General features: G+C 49.5%; 1 protein-coding gene across 1 annotated transcript in view; it reads left to right on the top strand.

Annotated features, from left to right (window-relative positions):
- Positions 1 to 1,336: 1,336 nt before the first annotated feature.
- BTBD16 (BTB domain containing 16) overlaps positions 1,337 to 11,394 on the top strand; it is a 57,828-nt gene continuing 47,770 nt past the window's right edge. The window contains 4 exon segments of the mRNA XM_064373776.1: positions 1,337 to 1,407; positions 5,295 to 5,368; positions 7,507 to 7,650; positions 10,568 to 10,657. Coding sequence (XP_064229846.1) covers positions 10,612 to 10,657 — 46 coding nt within the window. The 5' untranslated portion in view covers positions 1,337 to 1,407; positions 5,295 to 5,368; positions 7,507 to 7,650; positions 10,568 to 10,611.

The following is an 11,394-nucleotide window of genomic DNA, read 5'->3' as shown; positions in this document are numbered from 1 at the left end:
GTTAATAGTTGATCCCAGTGATTTTACTTTGGGGTGTCTCAGCTCCGTGCTCTGCCAGCCAATACCCCTATTATTTCATTCTGCCTCCCTGCACCTTCCCCAGTTCCTTCCTCCAGGACAACACCTTCCTCCAGCACAACAGCAGGGGCAGAGGAGCAGGTCTTCCTGGGAGAAGGTTTTACACATGTGGCCTGCTCCTTTGTGATGCTGGGGAGCTGCATGTCCAGAGGCAGCAGATACTCTCGGGTGTTCTGGGCGAGTCTACACCCATGCATCTGGTGCTCAGCTGATCCAGGCTCGGTTCTGCCTGGGCACTTGGGCTCTGTTCCCTGAGCCCCTTGTCCTCCTTCTGAGATGGTGGGCTAGCCTGGGCGCATGCTTATTGTTGATTGTGATGACAGCAGAGGGCACGAGGGTAAGCCCAGGAGCACATGTGGGTTTTAAACCTTCCACCATTTCACATCCACTAGCATCCCATGAACTGAGGCAAGTCACATGGCCAAACTCACAGTCAAGGGACAGAAAACACATTCTATCTCCTTATGGAGAGAAGCTTTGCAAGACGAATGCAAAAGGTGTGGACACAGGGAGGGATGAAGAATTGGAGTCACTGGTACAGTCTACTGAGTGTGGGAGAAACTCATTTTCTGTAATAAACACAAACTTCTCTGGGGATGGTGGCTCATACTTGTAATCCTGGTGCTTTGGGAGGCCAAGGTGGGAGGATTGCTTGAGGACAGGAATTTGAGACCAGCATGGGGCAACATGGTGAGACTCTGTCTCTACAAAATATTTTAAAATTAGCCAAGCATGGTGGCACACACCTGTAGTCCCAGCTAGTTGGGAGACTGAGGTGGGAGGATTACTTGAGTCGAGGAGGTTAAGGCTGCATGCAGTGAGCTATGGATTGTGCCGTTTCACTCCAGCCTGGGAGAGAGAGCGAGCCTTTGTCTCTAAAAATAAAAAAGAGAGAAAGAGAAACACACACACACATACAGACACACACACACACCTTTTCTTTGTCTTCACAATAGGAATTTATTCCATGTGATTGTGAGAAACATCTTAGAGTAAAGGTTGTGTTTAATTTAGATAATAACATGAAGGGCTTTTTCCTGGTAACTCTTGTGAACCTTCAGGCATCAGGCAACTGTCAGAGGCAAACTCTACTGTCAGTAAGGGTCTGGAATGCCCCATGCCACATGCGTTATGTCCCCCAAAGCGCTCCACAGCTGTTCCTGCCCTGCCCGGCAAGCTGTGTTTATGCTGTCATTGCTGCTTTTCCCACCTGGGGGTGCTGTCTGCATGGACGGGAGCGGGGACCAATCTATATTTCTTGAGTCATGGAAAGGATCATTCATGGTGGAAAGCTGAGGGACCGGGCTCCCAGCTCCCCGTCTATTTCAGGTATGTCATTGTGCCCCACTGGCCAGCACTTCGTTCTGTTGTGTCTGTGGGTTTTCATGATGCAGGGAGCTCCTAGTCAGCCAGTCAGAGGTGCTGATCTTCAGGCTGCTGATCTTCTTGCCTTGGTCCTTTGGCAGGCGCTGGGGCACCGAGTGTGGGAGAGGAGGCTGAGAGGAGGACATGCTAACTTCCTCGCAGGCACCCTAGTCTTTTCCTGCCTTAGTGTATGTGCAAATCGAGGATGCCGTCTTACAGGGTTGCTGTGAGAAAATTATGACGTAATTCATGTAAGGAGCTTAGAAAAGTGTCTGGCACATGAATGCTCAATGCACATGTGTCAAGCGTGTCACTGGGTTCCACTGGCGTATATGGAGGCATGGTGTCATGGAAACCCAGAGATCCAGCACGGGAGGTGTGACTCAGGCCAGGCTGGGGAGGGGCTACCCCCACAAAGGCTCAGGGGATTATGACCCTAGGAAAGACCCAGAGCCCTCCCTGTCCCCAGCTGGTAAAGCTACCTGGTGGTTCTCCCCATTTCTGCCCACAAAGCCAAGTCCATCCTAAGGGTGGGAGGAAGTCATGCTTAAGAGGTGAGGATGGAAAGAAGAGACCTGTATATTTTATTTTATTTTTAACCAGAGAGTAGTTCTGGGAGAGTGAGGCTACAGACCAATGACCCATTTTACAGAAGTGTTAACCTAAATAACAAACAGAGAGGAGAGGAAGACTCTCTAAAGAAGTTGATGTTTATTCTGGAACAGGCATTACAATGGAATACCGGTGCCACCGTAAGCTATGTGTGTATTCAGGGAGGTAAAGAAAAATAAAGGGTTTTGTTAGTTTGTTTTGTTTTGAGACACGGTCTTGCTTTGTTGCCCAGACTGGAGTGCAGTAGTACAATCACAGCTCACTGCAGCCTCAACCTCCCAGACTCAATTGATCCTCCTGCCTCAGCCTCCCAAGTAACTGGGACCACAGATATTGCCACCACCTGGTAAATTTCTTATTTAATATGTTGTAGAGATGGGGTCTCTCTCTGTTGCCCAGGCTGGTCTCAAACTCCCAGGCTCAAGTGATGCTCCTGCTCAGCCTCCCAAAGTATTGGGATTATAGGCATGAGCCACCATGCCTGGCAAGACAAAGGTTTTTAAAGGAAAAGTGAGGAGGATTACCTCATTGCTCTGAGGTAATTATCCTTGGCTACAAGGATCCATAGCAAGGGTGACACCAGTTTGAGTTGCTAGGCAGATGTCCTCCCAGTACTGTTTTGTGTGTGAGGTTGTGATGGCCTTTGTGTACGGTCGTAGGTTTTGCAGAGTCTTTTGTGATAGTTCTTATTATCAGGCGTTCATGAGAGAGAACTATCCCTTCTTGGCCTTCTCCAGCTCTGTTTGTTGGGTGGGGTTTTTTGTTTTGTTTTTTTTTAAAGAGATTTAGAGACAAGGTCTCGCCCAGTTGCCCAGGCTAGAACACGATGGCTATTCACAGGTATAATCACAGCTCACTGCAGCCTCGAACTCCTGGACCGAAGCAGTCCTCCTGCCTCAGCCTTGCGAGTAGGGGCTGCGGGAACGTGCTACCATGGCAGGCTCCATCAGTGTTTCTAACATGTCATAACTCCATTTTTATTTTGACACCTTTCCCAGAGACAATGAAAGGGAGAATGAATGAAAGGGGGAATGAATGAAAGGGAGGATGCTAACTGAATGTATGTCCGTGCCAGGCATTCCAAACACTCTCTTTCATTCCCCCATTCCTCTGGGACCAAGAGGCAGAAAATGGAAGAACTGGGGTCCAGCCCCAGGTCTATATAATTCTTCCTAGTTAATCAAATTGGTATTTGCCCTTGGGATAGTCCGTATGTCCGTGAGAAACTTACTTCCCTTCTTCCCCTTCTGCCTTTCTCCATCATGGTCATAACTTGGGGGAGTGAGGTCCAGCCTAATGGCAGGTTCCCAGCAACCCCGCGCCAGGCATTGCAATGGGAGTTCATCTCGGACCACTTAGTCCCAAACAGTGAGACAACTCACAGATGCCATGCGTTCTGTTCACTTTTCCAGTGATCCTAAAATGAACCCCAGCCCTTGGGAACTGCAGAGTCTACAGGATAAGTCGTATGTCTTGGCAAGCAGCCCTCACACCCAGGAGGAGGCAATGTGCTTGCCTCCGTTTCCTGGCATTCCTTGGCTCAGCCGATGACACTGATGTTTGTGTGGGTAGTTGAGTTCAGGGACCTTGCGGCATATTTTCCAAAGTCTGTGGCTCCATTTTGAGATCATGGTCTGAACTCTTGACTCTGGCCAGCCCTTTCCAGACGTGTCACCCAAGCCACAAGGGGGATCGAGGGAGGAAGTGAGGGTGGCTTGGGTCAGATCCCCACTGCTCCTGTTGAATAAACAAGTCCAGCTCTCACTGCCTGCCTTAGGCTGAGTCACTGGCAGCCATCCTCTACCCTTGGAAAGGGCAGCACGTAGTTGGTAATATTCTGGACAAAGTCTCCCACCCATGCTTCCTGCATGCACCCTGGACCATGAGGTCTCCTGGGATTGTTGGAGACAGCATGATGAAGTTGACACTTCATGACACAGACCAGCTGTGGTCACAAGTGTCTCTTGGCTGGCTGGCTTTCTGGGATGACTGTCTTTAAGCCACGAATATGTGACTCAAATTTTGTTTCACTTCTTTGCTCAGCATGATGAGTCCATGGTGTTTATGTTGTCATTCATTCATTTGATGAATATTGACTGAGCACCTGCAGGATGGCTTGAGCTAGGGTCATAGTCTGTCTTGCAGAGGATGCACAAGTAAACAGGCAGCCACAAGACACTCCAGACGGAGTTTTAAGGGGGAAATTCCAGGATGGGCAGGGGTAAAGCCACTGGCCCAGCATCCCCAGAGAAAGCAGCAACGAAGTTTATCCTGCAGGATGAATAGGATCTTGGCTAGGCGAAAGGCGAGGAGGAGAGTGTTTGAGAGAGGGAGCAGTGCCTGCAAAGAAGAAAGCAGCGGTTGGCAAGTCCAGGTGCAGGCTGCTGAGAAGGGCTGGAGTGGGGACCATTGAGGGACCAGGCTGAAGAGATACGCAGGAGCTGGTTAGCCATGCTAAGAAGTTTGGGCTTTCCCCCAAGAGCAATGGGGACACACTGGAGGATTCTCAGCAGGAGAGAGACAAAACCAAATTTGCATTTTGTGGGAGGCAGGCGTGCGAGCAGAGCAGGGCTGGAGGCTGGGAGACCTTGGCAATGACCAGAGGGAGATAATAGGGGCTTGAAGGAAGGCTCTAACAATAGCAACAAAGAGAGATGGACAGATTCAAAAGGTCTAGGCAAGTGATCAGATGTAACAACACTCAGCTTGCTGGCTTGGGCAACTGCAGACTGGTGGTGCCATTTCCTGAAATGAGAATCTGAGCAGGGTAGGATTTGGTGTAGATGCTAAGTTTAGTTTTTGGATGCACTGAGTGGGACCTGTCTGACCTCTGAGCAAAATCATTGGTGAATTAACATCCCAGAAGTGAGCAGAACCCTCCATTCTTTTCTCCCAGCAGAATATTTATTGAGTACCTACTATATGCCAGATAATGTTTTAGACACTCTATGTTATCAGAGGTGTCATTCAGGCAGCCATGTATGACCTCAAATACCTCCTCGGTAAGGCCTACCCGCAAACTGAAAACAGGAATCAGCATCATGAGCCAGCTATCAAAAAGCCTACCATTTTTCAGATCAGCAGACAAACGGTGACCTGAAGATACTCTTCCAAAGGCGAGATATGATTAGATTGACCAGTGGGTGTTTTAAGGAGATTTATGCTAGAATGATGCTGTTGTAGTTGGAGAAAAATGTCAGTATTAACTCCGGGATTTCATGTTTGCATTTTCCCTTGAGGTTATGCATTTCACAAATTCAGAAGCTTTTCTGTGGGAATTTGAAGAACAAGGACATCCAAAGTGGGGAAGCAGGTGAGTTTTTGTTATCTGTGGATTAAGCCGGAATGTTGCTGACTCCAGGGACATCTTGTGGTCTTTATGGAAGAAAACCAGCCCATAAGCCAGGGTGCTAGTCTATAAGTTGCAATTCTTATCCGCTTCCCAGCATCTAAGAAATAATAAGTGCCCTGTAATTTCTTGTCGAATGTGCAGTGAGTGAAGCCAAGCTTGGTAAACACATTTATGCTCCTAGCTGTGATCAAGACAAACGTGATATCGATAAATAGCCCACACCTGTAATCCCAGCAGGGAGGCCGAGGTGTGTGGCCTCACTTGAGGTCAGGAGTTTGAGACCAACCTGGCCAATATGGTGAAACCCCATCTCTACTAAAAATACAAAAATTAGCCAGGCGTGGTGGCACGCACCTGTAATCACAGCTACTCGGGAGCCTGAGGCAGGAGAATCACTTGAACCCAGGAGGAGGAGGTTGCAGTGAGCTGAGATTGTGCCATTGCACTCCAGCGTGGGTGTCAGAGCAAGATTCCATCTGAAAAAAAAAAAGTAGCCTTTGTACTGAAAGACTAAACCGAGTGTAGCAAGCATAAAGCAGCTGCCTCTTCGGCTCTAAACAGTCATGACTTGGACGTTCACAGCTGCACTTGTTCAAGAAGACTTTTCTGAGATAAGATTAAGAATCAGGATAAGTCCTTCCAGCTAGAAAAAGATTCACTGAGCCTCATGAGGAGGCTGGACAGTTTCTTAAAGCAGTTTTTTTTTTTTTTTTTTTTTTATAAAGCCTACTGCATGTTATGCCTGCCTGAGATCAGAGCCAGCCTCTTTTCCAAAGAGAGGCTAATAAATTTTTTTCCCACCTTCAACTCTGAACAAGAGAAGTAGTCTGAGACCATCTCCTGGCATGAGAGAAAGAGCTCTGAATTGATTAGTGATGGCTGCCATGCATCGACCATTCTGAAAGTGGAAACTGACGTCCAGTGAGTGAATATGCTGTATCCACAATTCCATTCCTGCCTATGATCACCCTAATGGGCTGAGACTTTTTCTAACTCAGCATAACCAGACCACCTATGGTGATGCAAGATTTGAGATACAAACCCCTCTGAACCCCAGCACCAAACAATATCATAACATTGGTCAATAACAATAATAATAACAAGAAGAAAAATCAGGTACCCAAGGTCACACTGTGAAACTAACGGCAAAACCAAGAAATACGTAGATGGGGCCAGTGGCCCTTCAGGTCCTGTCTGGCACTGAAATTGAGGGTCTTAGGCACCTCTCCTTCCCCCAGCTCTGTACTAACAACACAGGAGCTGAGCCATGCGGAGTCCTCTCCCCACAACTTCTTGAGCCTCCCCTGGCCTGCTATCCTCGGTTCCGCCCTCTACCCTCCTATCAAAAAGCCCCTTTTTTTGTGATCATTGATTTTGTTCTCAGGATAGATGCCCCTGAAGAAAGTCTTCTACATTTGCAAAGAGCCTTCTTTCTATTGTCAAGGGCGGGTCGCAAGAATCCTGCCTCTTTGGTGGGCCTGCTATTACCTTTGGTACCCATAGCCCAGTAGTCCTCAACGGGGAATTGGGTGATCTGGCTTCATGGGGGACACGTGGCAGTGTCTGGAAACATTTTTGGTTGTCACAGCTGGAGAGGGAGTGCTACGGGCATGCAGTAGGAAGATGCCAGGGCTGCTGCTGGGCATCCATGGTGCAAGGGACAGCGCCCCAACAGACACATATCTGGCCCCAAATGTTTACAGTGCCGGGGTTGAGAAATACTGTCATGGGGAAGCCAGAATAAGGCACCCCCAAGAGAGTCCCAGCCACCTTACTTCCCTGTTCCATGACCTTTCCTCATTCCCCACGTTGGAGGGCAGCACTAGTGCCTCTGAAATCCTACAGTTGTTAGCCAACCGCTATCCTGGACATGTGGCATGTCCTAGGTGACCTTGTAAGACTGCTTCGGTGTCTCCCTAAAAGCCCCTGCGCCCCCGAGGCCCACACTTCACCGCTTCCTCTCAGATGCCTGTGGAAGCTGCTTGCCTGCTTCATCTGCTTAATGACCCACCTAGCAAAGGAGACGGGGGAGGAAGCTGACGAGTCGTTGAGTGGGGACGTTATTGATGCGTTTGCTTAGCATCATTTTCTCTCCTCAGATGTGATTCTCGAGTGCCTGGGCTTCAAATGGGAACTCCATCAGCCCCAGCTTTTCCAGTCTCAGACCTTGGCCAAGCTCTACTTGGAAGCCCTGGCACAGGGCAGCACACCCCCCCTGAGGGAGCTGGAGAAGCTTCTGCGAGGTACTTCCTTCCCAGCGCCCAGTGCTGGAGCCCTGGTGCCCTCTAGCTTGAGAGTCCCCAGCTGGGAACATAGTTATGTGTTTTGAGACCACAGTCACTCTAGTAGTCAAGAGCAAGGCTCCATGGTGTTATCTCATCCCGTGACAGCCTCAGTTTCCTTAACTGTAAAATGGGGATAATAGTTCTTAGGATGCAGCTTTGAAGAGTAGAGGGGGTACTAGGTGTGAGGTTCTAGAACAAGGCCTGGCACACAGCAAGCACTCAGTACATGCCAGTTACTATCCTTGTAATAACCCGAGTCTCATCTGGCCAGCCTAGACATAGAGGCTGTACCTACTTCTTTGAGAAGAAAAACAGGCCGGGCGCAGTGGCTCACACCTGTAATCCCAGTGCTTTGGGAGGCCGAGGTGGGCGGATCACCTGAGGTCAGGAGTTTGAGACCAGCCCGACCAATATGGTGAAACCCCGTCTCTAGTAAAAATACAAAAATTAGCTGGGTGTGGTGGCACATGCCTGTAATCCCAGATACTCAGGAGGCTGAGACAGGAGAACTGCTTGAACCCAGGAGGTAGAGGTTGGAGTGAGCCGAGATTGTGTCACTGTACTCCAGCCTGGGTGACAGAACAAGACTCCATCTCAAAAAAAAAAAAAAGGGGGGGCTTTGTGGAAGGAAGGCAGACTTCTGACATCTGCGGCTTGTTCGGCTCTCAGTCTGCTAGCTCGAGGCCCACGTGGGTGCATCTATTTTGTTTCTTGTCTTTGCTTTTCTTTCCTCTTCTCTTCTCTCTTCCACCTCATTCCAAACAGAATGTAGGCCACTTCTTTCTTTGTCTCCTTTTCTAGTCCTGACCACCCCGCCTCCTCTCAACAGCTCTCTAAGTCTTCTCCATCTGCACTGCCAGCTGCTGCTTTGGGCTACAGGTTGGGCTGACTTGTAAGCAGGTGCCATGGTAAATTCAAAGCCCCAAGGCCAGCCAGCATACCAGTCAGGATGGACTTTCATTTCCGAGACATGCCAGCAGAGCCCTGTTATTCCAGAGCCAGACAGGCAGCTGGAACCCCTTGTCATTGCCCTCCCTGAGCCCGAGCCTGGAGGGAGAGCCCCGCCACCTGTGGGAATCTGACTCAGCCCTTCCCCGCTGCGCAGGCAGTGAGAGCCAGCTCGGCTCCCACAGAACTGCAGCAACCTGGGTGCTGGCTCATGAACTTCTGTGCTCTTCTGAAGCCTTTGTCCCAGCGTCTTCAAGAGCCAGACTGGGCTCTTCCGCCTCCCCTGTACCCAAGTCAGAACACTTGCCAGGCCAACAATGAAAGGCTCTGGTGAGCCAGACAGTGAGTTCATGGAAAAGCAGGAGAGTTTGGAAGGGGAAATGGAGTTGTTAATGTGACGGTCTTTAACATGTCTAGAATGGGTTCCTAAAATGAAAATATTTGGCCTTCCTAAGACAGCCACTCTGATCCAAGCCTCCCTGCGAGAGGCTGTGCCTGGCTAGGAGCCAACGGGGAAGGTGCAGAGATGAAACCCAGGGGATGGAGCGGCAAGCGAACCACCTTAGCTGAGCTGCGACGGGCAAGAGTGCAGCAGGGACACAGAATAATACATAAAAGGTCATGGTCAAGTTAGTCTATGAAGAAACATAAAGCCAGTTAGTAGGGGAGTGGGGTGCTACCTCACACATGGGGTCAGGAAAGGCCTCTCGGAGGGAGGGGCATGTGAGAAGGTCCCTGATGAGGGAGGGAGGGCAGGAGGTCCACACCATCCTGAGGAGCATGGTGAGAGGAAGCAGGTGGGAGGATGATCGGCAGAGCGGTGGGCGGGGGCTGCAGGCCATGTGGGAGTTGGGGCTGCTAGTAGAGCCTTGGCTTTTGTGCCAGGGGTGTGGGGCACCTCTGGAGACCTGAGAGCAGTGCAACTCTGTAACTCACGTTCTAGAATGACTGAGAGGATGGCATTGGCTAGCAATGCATTGCGCTACCTTTTTCCTTGGAAATCCTCAGTGGCAGGGATCCCTAGAGTGGAGCTCTCTGGGCCAGAGTGACAATAGCCACCACATGACACCTCAGTCCCATGTTCATCCTTCAGCAGGTGGCACTCCCACCACCTGCCTCTGCACTGCCCCAGGTGCTCCGGGCACAGAAATGACTGAGTTTCACTCTGCCCTCAAATTACTCTGGCAGTCAAGAGCAAGGCTCCATGTTGTTATCCCGTGACAGCCTCAGTTTCCTTAACTGTAAAATGGGGATAATAGTTCTTAGGATGCCTAATAAGAGAGAGCGTTGGGGGAAGTCCTAAGTATGTAAAATGCAGTGTGAGCATCAGTTTCTCAGTTTTGACAATGCACAGGGCAACGCAGGATCATTGAGGGGAGTTAGGCGAGAGGTACGTGGGAATTCTGCACTGTTTTGGCAACTTCTTATGAGTCTTAAGCTATTTCAAAATAACTAAATATTTAAAATATGTCTGTGGGCCAGGTGCAGTGGTTGACACCTGTAATCCCAGCACTTTGGAAGGCCGAGGTGGACAGATCAACTGAGGTCAGGAGTTTGAGACCAGCCTGGCCAACATGGTGAAACCCCATCACTACTAAAAATATAAAACTAGCCAGGCATGGTGGCACATAATCCCAGCTACTTGGGAGACTGAGGCAGGAGAACAGCTTGAACTCTTAAGTCGGAGGTTGCAGTGAGCCGAGATAGTGCCACTGCACTCTAGCCTGGGTGACAAGAGTGTAACTCCATCTCACCCCAAAAACTAAATACATCCATACATACAAATACATTTATGAAACAAACAAAGAAAATATAGTGTGATACCCATCTTGATACCTCACGGACACGCGAGGGTGGTGGGTGCCTCCCACTGTGTCTTCTCCATGGTTGTCTCATCCATCCGTCATCATCTCATTTCCTTTACTAGCTCAATCACCTAAGAAGACCAAAGAAAGATCCCCTGTAAAGAAGATGATCATTTCCTTGAAGATCAATGACCCACTGGTCGCTAAAGTCCGTATGTATACACTCGTCTCTATTCTGAGAATGCCATTGAACAAATGCTCCTCCCAGATTTAAAAACGAAACAAGCAACAGCAAAGCAAAACAAACCAACAGTCCACAGTGTTCAGTGCTTTCTTCTTAGAAAGGCCTGAACATTCACAGAAAGAAGGGGTGAGGAGGCTAGGGTGACTCGGAGAAATGGAAGAAGGTGGAATACTACTAGAGAGGTTGTGGTCATGGAGAAAGGGTGTGAAGGATGCAGAGACTGGGAGGAAACAGCATTTCTCAGAAACGGACTCAGAACAAAAGGAATTGCCCTTCTAGGCTCACACCCACCCAGGGAAGCCGTGAGGCCCAGCCTTGCTCCCAAATAGCTCTTGACCCCCTCAACTGCCTCCCCTAACTTGGGCTCACTCTCTCCCCATCCCTTCGCAGCCACTCAGAGGCAGGCTTCTTTGTGCAACATACGTGATGTCATGTGATGGCAGTTGTTCAGGAATCACTAGGTGAGGAAACTTCAGCACTAGTTGGGCCGTTTGTTGCCAGAGGACACTCTGATGGCATGACAGCATGATTTGCGATCATGCGAGACTTGGAATCAGCCAGGTCCACCTGGCCCCTAGCCAAGGCAGTTCAGTTCCTGAACCATCAAATTATTCTGGCTCTTTCTAAGAAGGCTTTAACCTTTTGGAAGTCCCCAGACTCTAAGGAGAATCTGTTGTCTCTGCAGCCTCCCAAAAAATGCACTAC

Source organism: Aotus nancymaae, unplaced genomic scaffold (genome assembly GCF_030222135.1).
Source record: "Aotus nancymaae isolate 86718 unplaced genomic scaffold, 86718_ANA_hifiasm-v0.15.2.pri h1tg000010l, whole genome shotgun sequence".
Lineage (NCBI taxonomy): Eukaryota > Metazoa > Chordata > Mammalia > Primates > Aotidae > Aotus > Aotus nancymaae.
Note: the sequence above shows the minus strand (reverse complement) of the source record. Positions and strands in the feature narration are given on the sequence as shown.